This window comes from Streptopelia decaocto (assembly GCF_964273445.1).
Source record: "Streptopelia decaocto genome assembly, chromosome: 1".
Classification (NCBI taxonomy): Eukaryota; Metazoa; Chordata; class Aves; order Columbiformes; family Columbidae; genus Streptopelia; species Streptopelia decaocto.
Window position 1 is genome coordinate 30848999 of NC_138663.1, and position 19533 is coordinate 30868531.

At 38.7% G+C, this 19533-nt stretch overlaps 2 protein-coding genes across 3 annotated transcripts; one reads left to right on the plus strand and one right to left on the minus strand.

Annotated features, from left to right (window-relative positions):
* Positions 1-775: 775 nt before the first annotated feature.
* On the minus strand, positions 776-10297 carry DNAJB9 (DnaJ heat shock protein family (Hsp40) member B9). Its single transcript, XM_082076346.1, has 3 exons — positions 10172-10297; positions 6164-6391; positions 776-4498 (listed from the first exon to the last, which is right to left on the minus strand). The coding sequence occupies exons 2-3, from the start codon at positions 6378-6380 to the stop codon at positions 4068-4070; spliced, it is 648 nt and encodes a 215-aa protein (XP_081932472.1). The 5' UTR covers positions 6381-6391; positions 10172-10297; the 3' UTR covers positions 776-4067.
* A 94-nt stretch (positions 10298-10391) lies between these two features.
* Positions 10392-19138, plus strand: THAP5 (THAP domain containing 5). Of its 2 annotated transcripts, XM_082043529.1 has the most exons (4): positions 10450-10548; positions 10928-11103; positions 14320-14509; positions 17907-19138. In XM_082043529.1, the coding sequence occupies exons 3-4, from the start codon at positions 14366-14368 to the stop codon at positions 18873-18875; spliced, it is 1113 nt and encodes a 370-aa protein (XP_081899655.1). In that variant the 5' UTR covers positions 10450-10548; positions 10928-11103; positions 14320-14365; the 3' UTR covers positions 18876-19138. The 2 variants fall into 2 exon arrangements, with proteins under 2 accessions (XP_081899654.1, XP_081899655.1); XM_082043528.1 differs by lacking the exon at positions 10928-11103 and having other exon boundaries at positions 10392-10548.
* Positions 19139-19533: the final 395 nt, after the last annotated feature.

Consider the following 19533-nt stretch of genomic DNA (forward strand, 5'->3'; position numbering starts at 1 on the left):
TTTTGTTTCAAGTCCAACAGAAACTCCCAATGGGATTTTTAAATTTATAAATAATTAAAAAACCCCCACACCCCTCAGCACAAAATGATTACACAGATGTCCCATTGCGTCCAACACATTTGGTACTCAAAATTTGGTTTTGCCTTGTTAAGATGCCAGATCTGTTTAGGTTCCTGGGAAGCTGGTTCTAATGAGAAATTGCCTGATGAGACATCCCAAATCCCAAAACTTTCCTACCTTCCACCTGCTAAGGAGTAGACCCAGAAAACAAGAACTTGCAGGCACAGCCTTGCAGTCAACTTTCAAACCAGCATCCTAACCCTGTCTTCAGAGTCATCACTTTCCAGTCACAATCCAGGCCAATTAGTGCTAGTCCTACTGCCCTCATGCAACCCAGCAGGGTGGTGGGAGCACAGGCTGTGGGCAAAGACCAAACAGTTCTCAAGGCAGAGGCCCTCTGCCTCTCAGGAAAAGACCCTTTTGCACAGGCCTTGTCATCTGCTTGGTTTACAGGCATAGTGCCTGAAATCCTCACAACTCCCAACATCTCTAAGAAAAACAGACTAGGTAAAATTAAGCCAATTTCTTCCCCACGTCCTTCTGCCCCACGTCCTTCTCTCTGCCAAACCAGTCACCCCATTCAGAGAAAACGGAGTGGTCAAAATGTTCTGTAAAACACAAGTGCCACACAACCCACTCGAATCTGGCTTCCATCTACATCTTGAAGAACAGAGCGAGCAGGGAGAAGAAAAAAAAAACCACATCACACACAAACTATTTTCACATGTTTAATGTAATGGCACCCTAATTAAGTTTACAGTACTTTCATCTCCACTAGATACTGTGTTTCAAAAGTATAATGGGGAAAAAAAAACATGAAAAAACACTATTATTTTGTAAAGTTTTAGAAACTCAACCATTTGGAGTTGCATATGCATAAATGTCTTTCAAAAAATCGTAAAGAATTGTACTTTTCACTCTCACACAACAACAACAACAAAAAAAGAAGATTTTTCTGTGTCTTTTCACAAGATATGGAGATCAAAGATGGCAAACTTCTGAAGTCAGGGGTATCAGAAGGTTATACCAGGACTTCCGCTGGAGAGCCTGCCATGAAGCAAACACTATAAATAGGCAAAGAATGTGCAAGAGCTCTGAAGAAGTGAGAAGCACAACATGTTTTGCAAGCTTGTGTTCTGACAGCCATGGAACTGAAGACTGACTGAAGACTGCTGGCTGAGGAAAGCCTGCCTGACTCTCTTCAGCTAAAGTCTATTCAAAGCATACCGGGACTCTTAGATACCAATGAGCTCTCCTTTGGATTTTACCTTGAATCAACAACCAAAACAAGCAGAAAGGCCACTTAGAAAAAACATAGGAATAGCAAGTATCTGTTGGTTTTCCGAAGACAAGTGATTAAGAGAACTAATATGGAAGCAGATAAAAATAGTACCTTAAAAAGACCTCTGCCTAGTCTATCATCTAGAAAACTAGCAACCCTATCATTTTATTATCCTTTTCATACTTTGACTTTAAAGAGTTAAGGAAAACAAGTACACTTAGTACAAATAAAGTCTGGAGCATCCTCAAAGAGGGAAAGCTAACTTAGAAGAAGCCAATGACCCTTGATTTTTACCTAAAAGCTTACCCTGACAGACAGTGAACTCATACAGTCATTTGAAAAATACTTCAGTCTTGGGGGTGGCTCCATCTCCTACAATTTACAGTGCTCCTTTTAGCTTTTATTCCTCTACTTAAGATTAGGGGATGAAGCCAAGTTCACAACCAGAGAAGACTATCTTTGGAGAATTCAGTGGTTTGGTTCTAGTAGAAACTTTAAATATTCCTTCTCCTACACTTAAGATTTTTTTTTTTTTTTAATGAAGAAAATATTCACAAGATTAAGGCATTAACATTTTCTCTTTGTATCCTTCTTCTAGAGTTGCCTCTCACCTTTAAGTTCCAGAAGTCATCATCCCTAAAGGACGTTCACTAATACTTCCTTATATTTAATAATAAAGACTGCATACTTCCAAAGCCTTATCAGCGTTAATAATTCTCCTCAAATGCAAACAGAAATACCGCCTAAAATAACTTTAAATTTGTGCAAGTAATTCAGAACTTTACGTTAAAAATCTGTTCACTTGGATGCCAATATGATATGAATCAGGCAGATAATTTGATTCATGCACAGGACTGATGGAGTATATTAAAGAAAAAAATGCAGAAATCTGAAATCTGCATGACTTACAACTTTTGGTTGAATCATATCTTAATTATGAAGAAGAAACTAAAAATCCCTACTTACACAGAAAAAGGGTGGAAATAACACAAACACACTCACTCCAGCACTTGTCCTACCATAAGACTATTGCACATTCCGATAATGTTGCACAAATTACTGGCTTTTTATAAAAAGACCATAATATGAGGTATTAGTCTATTAATAAATAAAGAACATGGAAAAGGAAAAGCACTTAATATAATGCAACAATCTACTCCAAGTATTTAGTGAATGAAAACTGAACAAGCATTAATACGTACCCTCAAGGGGAAGATTAAAGTTACTTAGCAAACAGGCAGCTTTCAATATCAATCTGAGAAGTGAAGGGTTAAATCTGTTTTTCGAAAGACTTTAAGAACTCAAAGCCTATTAAAACACTGCTGTCCGAAATGGTCATTTCACTCATGCAATTAATCTGAAAGGTAAATTCTTATCTCACAGTTCTAGAGGGATGGCAGTATGTGGGTGCGAGCAATCTCATTAAGGGGAACCAATTTAATACGCTAAACCTGTAGGACTAGTTAAAAAATAAAACAGAACTCTTGGATTGACATTGGTTAAAATATTCAGGGATTTTGCTGCGAGTTGTTTTTTGTTTGGTTGGGATTTTTTCAGTTTTAAGTAGTTAAGAACAGTTATGGATTTCCATGGTGCCAAAATTGATACCCCTCAGTACCACCCTTATTATCAGATTCCAGCACCACAAGGCATTACATTAATACAACAATTGTAATTTTCAGTTTTACTATGTTTATGCTAAGAATTTACCTTTCAAATCACAACACTGAAAAATTCCTGGTGACAGGTAATAAATCTGTCAACCTAAAGAAAATGTATTTTTCATTTAGACCATTCCAGAAACACTAGAATCTGCAGGCAAGTTTATCTTGTTTAAGTTAACAAGAGCACAGAGGAGTATTTAAGTTCAATAAACTGAGCTATGGAAACTACATTGCACACATGGTAACATAATAAGCATAAAATAAGAGTGTTTTCAGTATGCTCTTCCAAACCTTGTTAGAGAGATATACGTATTTTGGAAGAAAAAAATCAGACCTTGTGTGCACACAAGCTTATGTGAATATCCCTTAAATAAGTCAAGGGTAACTCAAATCCTAAAACCTGTTCAGACCACTGAAAGACCATCCAGAAATAAAAGTAATTCCTACATCACTCTCTCAGGTGAAGTACAATCTTAACATATTCCTTCTTGTTATTTTTCAAATTTAAAAGTTTGCAATGCTGGACAGAGTGACAAAGACCCAGGTTAAGCCACATTTCTGCTGCTATTTTGTGTGGATTATCTAATTTGCCCAATAAGTCTGTATCCAGTAAAAATAGCAAGTGAAAACTTTGAAAGATGTGATAAAAGCAGCACTTCACAATTAAAGTATCTCCTCTGTTGCAAACCATACACCAGTAACTCAAACAGTCCTAAATTGGCATATATGAAAAAAATTATATTACATTTCTGAAATTAAAAATATATATCTTGTGTTGAAGTTCAAATTTATAAAGTGTTTACTAAACTAAAATACATATAATTTCTTTTGTCACATGACATTATTTCTCTCCCATTCTAAGTAGTTACTGAGACATCAACTTCCCAAATGCATGTTGTTCCTATTCTGAAGATTAGTTTCATCTACAATTTCTTTACAGCAGTTAAGTGTTTTTTAGAACAAACAGTTCAAAGATTTTTTTTTTTTTTCCATGTTAGCACAAAACCAAGAAAGATTATGAAGATGTTGAAAGAAAAAGAGAGATGAAAAGAAAGGAAACATTATTGTCCGGAACAGTCTGTATACGTGGTAACCATGTTTCCTCGTCTCTGAGTGACAGTCCTACAGTGCTTGCTGGATCCATGAAACCTGGCATCAGTTCGCACCGCGTGTCGGTGTGCATTTTCAAAGTCACTAAACGAAAACATTTTTTCCATATTTTCAAACACATCATCAAACAGTCCACCTCCAAAGGAGAACTCTTGGAAAGAACGTCTTTGCCGATTGTGAGCTTCCCGATGGCTTCGGAAGTGATTTTCAAAGTGCTTTTTGGACCGTGAGTTCTGACTAAAGAGGTCAAAGTCTTTGAAGAGATCATCAAAGTCAAAATTAAATGATTGATGGAACGGGCTTCCATTATTTCCTTGCCCTCCGTGACGGCCAAACTGATCGTACTCTCTTCGCTTATTCTCATCTGATAATGTTTCATATGCTATTTCCATTAAAAAAAAAAAAAAAAAAAGTTAAAAAGTTTATTTACAGTCTCATTAAAAAAAAAAAAAAGAAAAAAAAAGAAAAAAAACACAAAGAACAGCAACTTTCTCCTTGTCTCTCAACAGTACAAATTTCAAGCAAGACTTCCATTCAACATGCAAGACCAATCAAGCTCAACATTTGTTCAACTTTTTCCAATCCAATTCAAGCCATTGCATAATAAATAGTTATTTATTTATAATAATAAATATAGCTATACTATGAGGTCAGATTATATTCTCAAAATTGTAAATTCACAAAATACAACATAGTTTAACTAGCAATAAAGGTTAGTGTTTATATTTGAAAGAAAATAGCAATGACATATGGCAATCGGAAAGACTGTGAAAGAGAGAAGATGAATTAGGAGCTCTACCTAACAAAATGAACTGTCTGCTGCATTCCTATGACAGAAAAATAGTGCAATGTCTGCAAAACTACTTGCCAGCCAGCAAGTTCTAGCTACACCACAGTTACAACTAAACGACAAGTCAAACATCAAAGAGATAAAACAAAGGGAATTAATTTCCTCTATGTCAAAATTCCTGATTTTTCAAAAGCTCAACAATAAATCTAGATTTTGTGTTTGGATACACCTGAAATGGAACTAGGTTTCAGTCTGCTCTTTGGTCCAGAACTACAGCTACAGGTGTTCCAAAGCAGAACCTCAGACAGATAATATACCCATTCTGATAAAATCAGGTATTTTAAATGCTTCCATTTTCTTATCTTTCAAAGGCTTGCAACTATTCTACATACTTCAACACTTAATTAAGAGTTCCCAGTTCCACCTGTAATAGGAGCTAACAACTGCAGTACATACCTAACAAGACTGTCCTTCCCTTTCACTTTCTCAGAAGTGGGAACACATTTTTTTCAGCAAACCTTTTGCTATTCTCGATTATTTACTTCCACCACTGTATTTTATCACAAAACTCTTATGAATGGTTTATTATCACAGGATAATTCAGGTTGGAAGTGACCGGAGAAGGTCTCTACTCTAAACTCCTACTTAAAGTAGTGTCAGTTACAAAATCAGACTAGGTTACTCAAGGCTTTATCTACTAATTACTGAAAAATCTCCAAGGTTGGAGACTGTACAACCTCTCTAAGCAACCTGTTCCAATGCCAGCCTGTCCTCCAGGTGAAAAAGTTTTTTCCTTATAACCTCTTTCACCTCTTGTTTCTTGCACTTCTACCAGGAACAACTGAAGCACCTTACTATGTGTGGGGGGTTGTAATCTCCTCATAGTTACTGGGAGGCTGCTGTTAGGCCACCCTGAAGCTCTAGTAATCCTGAGTTGGATCTTGCTAGACAGATCAAAAAATAAGAATTAATCTCCTAGGGCTCAAGTTGTCCTGCTGCAAAGTAAGAACAAGAGGCATAGGCCAAAAAGGCTAATAAGCAGGAACACATAAACTGTGTAAGCAGCCTGCCGATGTACAACGACACAGAAACAAGTCAGATATTGATACTGGACATTTGACATCACAAGCAGAATTAAGGAAAAAAATGGTTTTACCTCTTATTCAGTAAAAACACAGTATACTTAAGTCACCACATTTGCTCACAGATATATAAGCCATGTGTCAAATTATTAAGACTTCAGTTAGCATATATTACCTTCAGCAATTTCTCTGAATTTTGCTTCTGCACCAGGACTCTTATTTTTGTCTGGGTGGTATTTCATAGCCAGCTTGTGAAATGCCTTCTTGATCTGGCGGTCAGATGCATTTTTTGGAACTCCTAAGATATCATAATAGCTCTCTGTAGCTAGTATTAATTCTATTATCATTAAAATGCAGAGAGCAAATGTGAAGACAGATTGTGTAGTTGCCATTTCTCTAGTTCCTAGAAAGAAAAAGAAATATACTTGAAGAACAACTTATTTCAGGTTCCACAACTTAAGGTACAACTATGAGCTAGAAGAGGAAGACCTGTATGTTTCAGGAGTCACTCAGTGACAGACATGTAAGTATGTTTTTTCACAACTGTCAAACTCCCTTCCCCTAGTTTCATAATCACAGAATATGTAAATGAAAATACTACAAATTCACATTTCATATACATCACAAACATGCTTCAGTGTTCATCTTTTCCACCTATCCTTAAATGCACATTTCCCACACAGCTGTTGAAGCAAATATACAATACATTTCACTGTTCATGCAGGCATAGCTGAACTAGCTTTAAACTAATCCTTGAGTTCTAGGACCATAAACACAGCAGCTCTAAATTAAGCACAGGTTGAAAAACCCACTCAGTACTGGAAGACCAATTCACTGATTAGCTCTTGCAATAGTAAGAGCCTGAAAACACAACTGGCCTAAAGATTGACTGAGGCACAGGAAGACAAGACTTAGACACTCATATTCAGCTTCAGAAGGTCATTTAACTGACCTAAGGTGAACATGATAAGGTGTAAAACACTCCTTTAAAGTACAGAGTTCAGTCTAGTAGGACACATTTTCCTTTACAATGGGCTGGGCTTAGCTTACTTTCGTATTAGATTGTACTCTAAATAAAAAAAAACTACCACATCTTTGATATCAAAACATTCATCTGATAAGTATCACTTCATAAGGGTTTGCATCTGAAACTCTCAGTGTGTGAACTGAACTCAAAAATAAGTCTTTATATAAGACAAGTACTTTCAACAACAATTAAAAGCTGTAACTTTTTTCAGCAACATATGTGTCAAAAACTTACATTTTAAAACAAACTGAGGCTAGAACTTACGGAAAAAGCTGTGGCATAAATAAGTCATAAGAAAAAAATCATTTCCATGTAGCCACATGTTCTTTCACAATTTTTATGAAGGAGAAAGTGAGTTCTTCCTATTAGAAGGAGAGATCAAATTGTTTTCCCAGGCCTGTGCATATTATATTAAAAACACAGAAGACAGAAACACGAGTGTTCTAAGACAGAATGCTGGCTGTCACCTAACCAGCAGGATATACAACAAAGCCTTGAACGTGCCTGAAGTAACATGTTCCCCTCACCGGGCTACACTGATTTGAGTGTACCGTAAATACAACTCAAGTAGATGAATGGCAGTACTTTCCTGAAAGCTGAATAATCTAGCCTTGCAGTGTGACTACCATTAAAGTTAGAATACTTTGAGACAGTAAGTAGCCCAAACATTTGTCATGCATAGTCCAAAAGACAATTAAGATAAATAAGCCTTTAATAGAAAATCCATACACACTGAAGAAAATTAACACCCAAGCACCAAAAACTGGAGAAAAACAAAAAAAAATATAATAGGCAATAATAGGCAAGTTGTGGAACTAAAATGAACATTATGAGGCAAGAGCAAAAGCATCATAAGATTAATGTGCCAATGCCCTCTTAAGAATTTATTTGGCTAGCAGCCTGCATGATATCAAGTGTTAGGGCACAGCAGTTGAAACAAATTGTATTTTGATCAGTGTACTTAGATACCAAATGGACAGTTCTTTTCAGTATTCTTCATGCATGATACCAGACATACATTTAGTACAAGCCCTTCCAAAGTTTTTCTACACATCTTTCTCTCACCAGTTCGCTAATGTGAAACTTTGACACTTGGGGACTAAGAACTACACATATACATTGTTCCACACTTTGGTACAGATTCATATCCTCATCTCACATATGAAATTACTTTTTACTTAATTTCCTTGTACCTTTTGCTTATATAATCACCTGCTGCATTCTCTTGAGGCTAACCTCCCCACTTCTACTATTAACACTGAAAAGAGCTAAAAAGAGCAGTTTATGTCCTTCATTAAGAGTCAAACCCTCTTTTATAATTCCCAAGTTCATTAGAGCCTGAAAACATCAAGTTGCTCCCTAAAAGGCTTCTGCTCTGCCTAACCTTTTCAACTTCACTTATTCTTGATAATGAATTACACTTAAGTTTTCCTTTTTCTACATTTTTATATTAGGATTTATTTAATGTGATTCTATGCTATACTTCCCCTAGGTTTATCTGGATTTCTAAAGCATTTAAAAAAAAAACAGCACTTAAGTTTCAGAGGTTTTTTTAAATAATGTAAACACATTTAACGCTGCCCTTGAACAACTCAACAAAACCCAAATATAAGAATAAAATGAAATGAAAATGAAAATCCAATATAAGCAGCATTTTAAACTTGTAAGGTTATCACAAAGACATAGTAAGTCCTATGTTTAGACACTATAATCAATTACTGAATTCACTCTTTAGAAAAGGCCTATTTTATATGCTGCCAGCATCTTAGTGCTGCTACTGTTAACTAAGATGTTAACCTCCAACCTTGACCTCCACCCTGTCATCCCTAACTATTTTTCACAATCACTTTCAAAATGAAGTCTCTTTTAAATACTTATTCTGCTTATGTCTCTTCTCCCTCAGTTTCCAAATCAAAAAGGGGCAGATAAGTTTCACTTTCTCAGCTAAATGCGGTAGTTACTTAAAACACATTCCAGAACTTATTAAGGTCTGTATATTCCCTGACATTAAGCTCATGTCACAAAACAGTCCCTCCTAACAATTATGGAAAACTACATTTTATTTAGGTACATGTAGCAATAAAGTTAGAGATTTTATTAACACAGTTTAATTATTTAAGTCTCTTGGATAAGTAGCTACAGATCTGAACTACTATTAATCTTGGTATAAGTAGTATAATGTCTCATACTTATCAAAAGTATTATAGAGATGATAACAACCAGCTTTTTATCAATTTATCAACATTTATCAATAGCTGCAAGATGAAATGATGTTTAAGGATGATGTATTTGCAATAAAATGTCACATATAGAACATAAGGAGCTACTTCTGTCTTGCAATGCAAATACACTATTCCATCCCTCTTTTAAAGTAACTAACAAAGATCTTAGGTAAATGCTTACAGTCACAAAGTCTCACATACTCAGCAAATCCACAGCATCACTACTGCTCCGATTACCTGAATTGCAACAGACCATCCAGTGGAATTCTGTTGTCACATAATTAGCTTTGCAAACTATTTCTTAGTAGTAAGAAAGTTACACAAGTTTTCCATTGGTTCTCATATCACGACTAACCCAATGAGTAAGCAAGTCTCCTAATCCACAACCAGCCACAGAAAAGTCTGTCAAACTCCACAGCTTGTATTTCACTTGGCCTCTGCTATACTGACCAGAAAGCAAATATAGAAGGCTCCTGAATCTTGCTCTGGAGAACAGGGAAAAGAGACAGAGCTTCCCCTGGCACCATCGTCCCTACTAGACCCCAATGACCCTGGCTGCAGCCGCACCACAGCGCAAGGCCGATCCAGAGCTCGGATGATACCAGCGACACTAAGGGACGCTGTCCCACCTACAAGTCGGCCAGGCTTGGGAACACCACAGCAGATGGGCCTAGCGAGAAGCGAGAGCCCAAAGGGCAAATAAATCCACCAGACTGACTCCCAGCGCCCACCTTTTCCCAGTCCTCCCGTTCCGCAACCACCCGAGCCCCCCCTAACCTCTCCGGCCCCTCCGCGTCCGTCTTCCCTCCAGCTACCTCAACACCCCTCCGTCTTCCCCAAGCCCTTCTCCCCTTCTCCAGCGGCTCAAGCGCTTCGCTGCCAACCCCTCCCCGCCGAGGGCAGAGGGCAGGCCCGGTCCCGCCGTTCCCCTCACCTGAGCCCTCACTCTCCGCCGCCAGCACCGCTGCCTCTCAGCGCGCCGCTCCCGCCCAACCGCCGCCAGCGCTCGCGCGGATCCTCCCCACGCAGCGCCGCAACCGCGGTTCCTACACGAAGCGCTGCGCCATTGGCCGCCCGAACACACGTGACGGCGCGTACGCGGACGGCCCTGCTGCAGCTGCCGGTGCTGGGCGGGGCGGAGGGAGTGGCCGTTGTCCCCGTGACTCCCGCCCCCCCCGCGCCCCCGCCGGCGCGTGGATGGTTCCGGGCCGGCCGGGGCCGCGCCGCCATGCCGCGGTACTGCGCCGCGTCCTGCTGCAAGAACCGGGGCGGCCAGACCGCCAGGGACCAGCGCAAACTGAGCTTCTACCCGTGAGTGGCTGGGGGAGGGGTAGGGCCTGCGCGAGGGCTGGCCCCAGGGATGGCGAACGCCAGAGCGGCCCACCCCGAGTGAGGCGAGGCCCACAGCGGCGCCTCAGGAGCCGGGTGGGAGGATAAATGGCCGAGAAGCTCCCTGCAGGAGCTGGGAGCCGCCTCTGAGCCTTGCCTGTTCCCGAGCGAAGGGAGGGAGAGAAGGCTTTCATTTCAGGCGGGGGCGGGGGAAGGGAGAGGGAGAAGGGTCGGCGGGCTGAGTGTTTATTGACCCCCCCGCGAAGGCGGGACAGCAGCTCCTGAATAGGTGCAGAGGATTCGTGAAGTGAAAGCCAAAAAGATTCGTCTAAAAAATACAATTTGTGCTTGTAACCACGAGGCTGTTTAGCTGTCTGTGGCACCGGTTACCCCATTTTTCTGAGGCGTGGCCGCCTTTGTGGAAGGGCCGTCCCAGCAGGGCAGGCTGAGTGGAGTCTTTGGCTCCACGGTGAAGGAGCTGAATGTCCTGGATCTATCAGCCTGCGAGCTAAGTGGAGGGCCTAACAGAGTAGAAAGGTAAACATATATTGGTTCTTTAAAATTAAATATTACCACTGGAATTATTGTCTTGCTTACACTGCAAACAGAGGCATTGCTGTTTTTGGAGGCAGCTGAGCTAGCTGGAAGCTAACTGGCTTGTGTGCCAAAAAAAACAGTTTATGGTGGATGCATAGTACTATCCAGCCACCTGACTGATTAGTCACCATCCCAGGCACGCAGCAGCCTCTGTACTGTTGTGGTTACGTGGCTGTACATTTTAAATTTAAAACAGCATTTCTCAACACTGAGAGGAACGCAGCGCAAGTGACTAAATATTAATGTATTTTTGTTGAATAAAACTGATAAGCATTTGTCAACAGAAGTAATTTTATAGCCTTTAGGAAAAACTTGAGGAATAAATGTCACAGCTAGCCTCAAAATGTGTTTTGGTAAAATGTATACCTCAACCTAAGTTGTCACTGTGTTTCAGTTGTTGAGTAGTCCTTGTTATTCCCAGATCCGGAAAGTTTGTTTCAGTTGCTGAGTAGTCCTTGTTATTCCAAGATCCGAAAGTCTGGTTAGGAAGACTCACAGAAAGACTGCTTTGAAAGGGATTTTAGTTTAGATTGAAGGAAAGCTCCTTTTCCTGGCATGCCTCTTAATATGTGATTCATCATAAATCAATCATGAAAATGAGGGGAAATAATTTTTTTATATTGCTTTAGAGAATTTAAGTGCCACATGGATGATCAAAACAAGCTTGAGTGCTGATGCATATTTATATTCAAATGTATGGCATCAGTATAAAGATGATTGCAAAAACACAGCTGTTTTATCTAGCCATTTTATTGTGCTGCATTTTGAGTATCATGGTCCTGTAGAAGGGGTGCTGAGATTTGATTCATAGAGATCTTTTGCCCTACATTAGCAACTAATACTGATGTGAACTGCTAGTTTTATTCCCTTGCCTCTAAGCACCCCAAAGAAGTCCTCTGCTGCTCTGTGGGTTTGGGTCTGAGCCCCTTTTGAACTTTGTAACTATGACCTAATCTCAGCTGGCTGAACTGCCTGCCTTTGTTTTATTTCTTCCCCTCTCTGACTTATGCAGCAGTGGCAGTTCCTGAATAAATTCTGTCCAATTCCTCTTTCCATTTTCCTCTTTTCTTGTGTTTTGTTTACACCAGAGAACAGAATCTGCTGATGAATAAGGGGGTACTGAAGCAGGAGTAGGTTCTAGGAAAGTTGCCTTTACATGAAAACAATAAATTTTTATATCAAACATTGTCTCTCAGTAGAGATTTCATTTCCCATCTGAGGCAGTGTCATGGTTTAACCCCAGCTGCTTGCCCACCCTTCCCTGGTGGGATAGGGGAGAGAACTGGAAGAATAAAAGTGAGAAAACTCGTAGGCTGAGATAAATACATGATAGGTAAAGCAAAAGCTGCACACACAAGCAAAGCAAAACAAGAAATTCATTCACTACTTCCCATGGGCAGGCAGGTGTTCAGCCATCTCCTGGACAGCAGGACTCCATCATGTGTAATGGTTACTTGGGAAGACAAACACCATCACTTCAAACATCCCCTCATCCCTCCTCTTCCCCCAAAATATATACTGAGTGTGATGTCACATGGTGTGGAGTATCCCTTTGGTCAGTTGGGGTCAGCTGTCCTGGCTGTGTCCTCTCCCAAATGCTTGTGCACCCCCAGCCTCCTCGCTGCTGGGATGGTGAGAGAAGCAGAAAAGGCCTTGACTCTGTGAGCACTGCTCAGCAAACACAAAAACATCCCTGTGTTATCAACACTGTTTTCAGCACAAATCCAAAACATAGCCCCATAGTAGGAGGAAAATAAATGCTATCCCAGCCAACACCAGCACAAGCAGGCTGACTGTGGGGAAGATGGTCAGTGCTGTGTTGCAAAAGTAATGGCAGTGGAAGCAAATGTTCTCACACCCTTCTCGGAGAGTGTGATTGGTGACGTGACCTTCAGTTAAAAGACGCCATCCTGTTATTGAGTCTCTTCTTTGGACCTATGTAGTATACCTCCCAGGGTGAGCTCTGCTGCTTATAGGGCATGCTGTATAACATATGTAATGATGCTGTTGGGTGTACACAATCTGAGTAGGGAGGATTTGAAAAGGCTGAACCTCTACCCTGTCCGTGAGAGGTTATTGTGTTTGTGCTAGCATTATTCCTTGCACTCCTGCAGACACTCAGAGCCAGGTGGACCAAAACCTTGCTCTATTTCCTTGGTAACATCAAAACTTAAATGGCAGCAAAATCAAAATATTGGGGAAGGGGTAGAGACATTTACCCTGTCAATGTCAGGTCCCTTGCTCTAAAAATTAGCTAAGTTTGCAGTTTTGGAATGCTGTGGGCCTGCATAAGAAAATCATTGCTATGTGAAACTTTTGGAGGAAACCTGCAGCTTCAGGGGTTTGAGGGTAGGATCTAGGGTTTGCCAAGAAGTAGCCCAACTGACTGATGCCTTTTGTAGCATTTGGGTGACACCAGGCACTCCAGGTTCTCTCCACAACTTCTGTTGTGTGTGAATACCTTACTGCAGAACCCAAATTTTGCATTTAAGTTCCATTAACAGATGGTATTATAAAAAACGTTATCAAAAGAACTGATTATTAATTAAAAGGAAAAAAGAGCTGAGGGAAGAGAAATGGAGTTAGGAATGCTCCATTTCTATTTAGGGAGCAAAACAAAATGGCTCTTGTAAATTGTGGGCACTTGCTCATGTCTGGATGTTTCTGTGGTCCACCATAGTACCAACAGCTGATAGTTTTTATGTTCTACGGTTATGACCAGGTCAGATTTAATGACCACATGAATCTCTTTCTTACAGTTCCATGTACCCCAAAGCAGATTTTTTTTATAATTATTATTGCTCATGTTTCTAAGGAATATTGTTTTCTTAACTGTAGTAATTTAACAGTGCTCAGAATTCAAGTTACAGTTTATGTATCGTATGTGGTTATATGTTAGCGTCAAAGGAAACTTGATATGCATCAGAGAAATCTGCAAGCACAGTTCAAATATCAATAGTTATTGGATTAATGTGTAAGTAACACCCTGATTAGCATTTCATACGTAATTTTAAAAAATGAATATTTTAATCTTTTTGTAAGGCAAGACTACCTTGTAAGGAGCAATGAAACATTATTTATTTGAAAAGAAGAAAGAGAATATACTATGCTTTGTTTTTTTTGTTGTCGTTTGTTTTTTCAACTGCTTTGAAAAAGATTTCCACTTCATGATAAAGAGAGACTTGAGAAATGGCTGCGAAATATGAAACGAGATGCATGGACTCCAAGTAAGCACCAGCTTCTGTGCAGTGATCATTTTACCCCCGATTCCCTTGATGTGCGATGGGGTATACGATACTTGAAACATACTGCTGTACCAACAATTTTCTCTTCCCCAGGTGATGAGGTAATGTATTTCTATCTTTTGTTTTGTACAAAGCTAACGAACTATTTATGTAATACATATGTTCTAATTATCTGCAATATATTTGTATTTTATTTCTAAAATAGAATTCCTGTTCATCAAAATGTTTTGTCAGAAGGACTAACACAAAATGAGTCTGTGATAAAGTAGTGTAAAGGAACAACAGCTTCCCATACCTTGACTGGCAGTTTAATATCTTTTTTTAACTGGAAATTACGGAAGCATAGGTAATTTCCCATAGGAAAATGAATTTCCTATGAGAATATTGTCATTCTAAATATTTTTCCTGTGCAATTACTGTTAATTAATGTTTTAATGTTCTTTTAAGGTCTTTTATTAGCTGCACATGAATACTGGCTTTGAAATGTATTAGTTTCAAACTACACATTTTTATTTCCTGTCCCTAACCTCTCTAACATCTAAACTCAGGAGGGTAGGCTACTAAAGATATCCCACAAAGACTATTCCATCTTGTCTTTTACAGAGTTGTACTATTGGTTACACAAAAATACTGTGCTACCCAAGCATCTAATCTTGATCAAAGCTATGCTAATTGTTTTCTGGCACATAACTGTCTTCCTCTGGATCATCATGTTGGAGGTGGGAGAAGTGTAGGGACTGGGGTTAAGGCTAAATTACTGAAACTGACATGTGCAAGTCAATTAGTTTTACAAAACAATTTATTTTTAGTTGTTCAGTTCTGTGTCTTCTTTGATAGCTGCAAGTGTTGTATGCACTGCTTTTGACTATGTACAGTGAAAAGCAATCTTGATAAATGTCTCAAATATAAAAATACAAAATTTTGCTATTTATGGCAGTAGTGATTTAGCAATAAATATCTTTCCTTCCAACCCTCCCACCCAGCTTCAATGTATCCTTCACTTCCCTGTGCTGTTACTGTAACAGGGAGCCTGTCTTTAGAGCTGGACTTTACTGCCCTGTGCTTCTGTGCAATTACAGATAAATTATGTTATTTCCCAACGAAGAGAAGTCGACTCTTCCCCTTCTCTTCATTCTCTTTTGTTTCGCATGTGACCATAGACCAGTCATAGTATACCTAAAAAGATGGACAGGTGACAAAGGTAACAAAATTTTATGCAGTGGTGTTGCTGAGAACATACCAATGGCTTCTCTAAGTTATTTTTGCCTCAGCAACATGTGTATCTGGGAACAGATAAATAGATTTATCCAGTTTGGAAAAAGAATATTCTGTGCTTCCTTTCAATGTATCCATCACTTCCCTGCTGTCAAAAGAAGAGAGATGCCAGTTCTTCACATCTGTGATACCATGAACTTGCTTTCCTGGTGTCTCACTTCTCTCTCTGGCATTATTTTTTTTAGTCTCATGCTTCTGACTGCACTTTTCTAAACATAAAGACATACCCTGTCCATGACCACCTCTGCAAGTCAACAATATCTGTTGACTTGGCCATTGATTCTATAGTTGCCCCAAACCTGAATTTTCTACATAGACTGAATATTCGCAAAGACATGGGAAAGGGCTCTCCTTATTCTGGGGGAGAATCCCTTGTTAGTATGTTCCTAAGTTAATGGAGAGGAACAAGAAGACACGGTCCCCAGCTGCCATTCGACTGTTGTCTATAAGCCCTTGGTTTGGAAAATAGAGAGCAAAGTGTCGCAATGTTTGTGTATTGTTCACTACCACCTTGTTTGATGTGTTACGGAGCAAGTGAAGGATATCTTCCCAGAAATGCTTCATGGTTCTTTAGGAAACATTTCATATTATTTCTTCTTCTAAATAGAGAATGTTTGTGTCCTCAAGAGCAGTGTTAGTTGCCTTCATTTCAATGTCAGGAACCATTCTACATTAGTTGGCAAGGATTTTTCTTTTGAAGACTCACGAGAGTGTGAGGGCAGGGACTAATGAACAAGAAATCTTATCAATGAAAGTAAAGATCTTTCTTCAAGCAGCTCTATCCTGAGAGTTGTTTTGGTGCCTTTGCTTCAGCTTTAATAGCAGTTCTGATGGGCAAGGATTTGGGGGACATTTCCCTGATGTATTTCATAAGAGATCTGTCTAGTTAAAAGACTGTCTGAGAAGGCTTTTTTCAGCTGCTGGCAGAACAGAGAAAGGGAAGTACTTCATTCTCTGAAAATTCATAAGATTGATGGGATGTTAAGTATCACTTTTGAAAAGACAAAGGTAACCAAATGAATATTATTTTTGTATACATTTTTCAGTCATTTTAAGACTGAAATTTCATATAAAATTGAATTACAAGGCTTAGTGAATTTGGGATACTTTAGACTATATAGGCACTTTAATGAACATACACTTTGAAATTATCTTTTATCAAAACCATCATAAACTGATTTTTCAACCTGGCCTTTCCCCTGTTCCTTCCCCCACCTCCCCTGTTGTTTGTTTGTTTTGCCTGGCATAGATTTAGTTAGCAAAGTTAAAATTACATCTTGTTCCATTTGTTTGTTCTGTGTGGTTTCAGTTTTGTTTTTTAGTTCACAGGCCTAGCATGAGTACAGGTTCTACAGATTGGTCTCATAATCAAGCCTACTAGAAAAAAATAAGGCACTATTCATGTATTTTTGTTTTACTGACTGACATACTAAAAAGCTTGTTTGGATACTGATCTTAAATCTGATCATGTAGTGATGTAGTTTATGTGGAGGAGGGGAAAAGAAGGTGGCTAAATAAAAATAAGCTTCAAATTGTCCCTTTTTCAGTAACATCTTCTGTTTAAGCTCCTATTAAAATTGTAGCCATCTGCTAAGATTTCTACCCATACAAAAAGTTCTCAGTTTTTATGAATTGCAAAGTTCAGTTATCAGAATTGAATTGTTTGTCTATAAATCATCCTGTGTGATTGTGCATGAATATGTTTCATTATTCTGTAAGCCTGTGTTCATAATCTTCTGTTGTTAAATTTTGTTTAGGGTAGACTGCATGACTAGTACTTTGCTTTATCTTTCTAAAACAACTTTGTTCCATCTTAATGCAAAAATCTTTTACTCTGTATCTTTAATATACATATATTTAATATATTTCAGGAAGTGCTAGCCACGCTTTGTCAGACAGATTTGTGAAGCCACTTCTCTTTTAAGTGGTTTTAAAATTATGACTCATGGAAATCTGTAATGTTCCTTGGAGTTTGAAAATGAAAGGTACTATTACCTTTAGAGCTTTAAAATAGTATTTTAACATTTAGGACCTGAAGCAAAGTTATGGAAGACACGTAGATGAATTTTCGGGTCTCTGGTGTGATTTTCAAAAAGTGCTCATCTAAATTATTCCTTATGTAGTATCACACTATAGAATGAGATTTTCCCAATTTTTATGTGTGCTCCTAGTTACAAGCTGGCTGTTTTTGTTTTCTTTTGTTGTTTTTGTTTTTTCCTCCAGGAAAAAGGTTCTTCTCAGAACAACCCACAAGAGACAAAGAGAAAAGACCCAGAAGAAACAAATACAAATGTACTGTCAGAGAAAGCATCTGTGTCACTTGAACCTTGTACACCAAAGAAAAATCCTGCAATTACAGAAAATGTAGAAGAAAAAGCAGAAGTAGTTTGCTCACCTACATTGAGTGAACCTTTAAAAACTCAAGAACTACTACTTCAAAATGGAGAAGGCTTTCAGGCAGATATTGTCAACCTTGATAATTCCTCTAAGCAACATATACATCCACCCAATCCTGTTTTAATGGCAGCAGCAGTCCAGAGCATGGAAGCTACCAGTGTTCATACTTCTATAGAGGATCCAGTAGGCTGTACAGCTGCAGTCTTGCATTTTACAGACCCTGACTACTTGAATTCATCTCTGAAACTGAAAAATGCTTTAGGTTCAATTACTGACTATGCAGTTGAAGATCCTAACTCTCATGTTGTAGGTTGTTCTGTTGAAGTACAGCCAACAAGTGAAAATGCAGTTTTACTGAGTACAGTCACACAAGCTATTGAACAGTTCAGTGGAAGTGAAGAATCTGTCATTGCTATCATTGTGCCAGCTGAGAGTCCAGAAGAGCCTGAAATAGTAAATAGTTCTTTCCTGCCTGTTACACAAGAGTTTCTTGACACAGAGGAGGCAGAAACAGATAAATCTATGTATATGAATGCATATGGTGGAAGTGATGTATTACAAACTGAGCATTCGTACTGCAAACAAGACATAGACAGAGATCATCTTTGGCAGAAAATTTCAAAGCTCCACTCTAAGATAACTCTACTTGAAATGCAGGAGAGAAAAACTTTGGGGAGACTTAGGTCCTTGGAAGCTCTTATTGGACAACTGAAGCAAGAAAACCTGCTCTCTGAAGAAAAGCTCAAGATTGTAGAGAACTGCTTTACCACACTTGAAGTGACTATGATACCGTAAAGGCCTTCGATGGTTGTTCTAAAATACCTTTTTAGCTTCTTTGTTCTTTTGGACAGATTAACTTTTGTCTCAGTCATGCCATTTTAAATGTCTAATGCAAATTGTGTGAAGAGCAAATATTCTTAAAAATGTTACATCAGCCACTAGCAGTGGTAGAATATTGCCTGTAAAATGTGGCTTGCAAATAAGCTTTTAGAGAAAATGAAACCTGTGTTTTGTTAGAAAGTACATGAATTGAATCAATAAAGATAAGTTAAAACTTTTTAAGCTGCTGGCGCCTCTGAAACATGCAACAGCTGTATCTGGGGTAGAAGTAGAATGGTCAGAATAACCATGTAAGATGGACAATTATAAAACTGTTTTTTTTTTTTTTTTTTTAAAAAGGAATCCCAGTTCTCTTTCAGAAGAGTAATGAGGTGTGTAATAAACATTGTCCAGTAAGGCCACAATTACTCTGTAATTTTTTCATGTGACATTTGTTCTCATAGTTCTTTTGTACACTTTGACCTTATTAAAATTGTTTCTGCAATAAAAGGTGTTTCATTTAGTTCTAGAAACAAAAATTCTTTAAGATAGTGTTACGGTGAACAATCACTTTTTTCTTGTCATTCAGCTCAAACAGAAAGAACCATCTTAAAAGTGGTATTTTTGCTAGTTA

Coding starts and splice junctions, on each gene's coding strand:
- DNAJB9 (XM_082076346.1), bottom strand. CDS start 6,380: ATGGCAACTACACAATCTGTCTTCACATTTGCTCTCTGCATTTTAATG. Junction 4,499..6,163: donor ATTCAGAGAAATTGCTGAAG/GTAATATATGCT, acceptor TAATGGAAATAG/CATATGAAACATTATCAGAT.
- THAP5 (XM_082043528.1), top strand. CDS start 10,466: ATGCCGCGGTACTGCGCCGCGTCCTGCTGCAAGAACCGGGGCGGCCAG. Junction 10,549..14,319: donor CGCAAACTGAGCTTCTACCC/GTGAGTGGCTGG, acceptor GCTTTGAAAAAG/ATTTCCACTTCATGATAAAG. Junction 14,510..17,906: donor TCTCTTCCCCAGGTGATGAG/GTAATGTATTTC, acceptor TTTTTCCTCCAG/GAAAAAGGTTCTTCTCAGAA.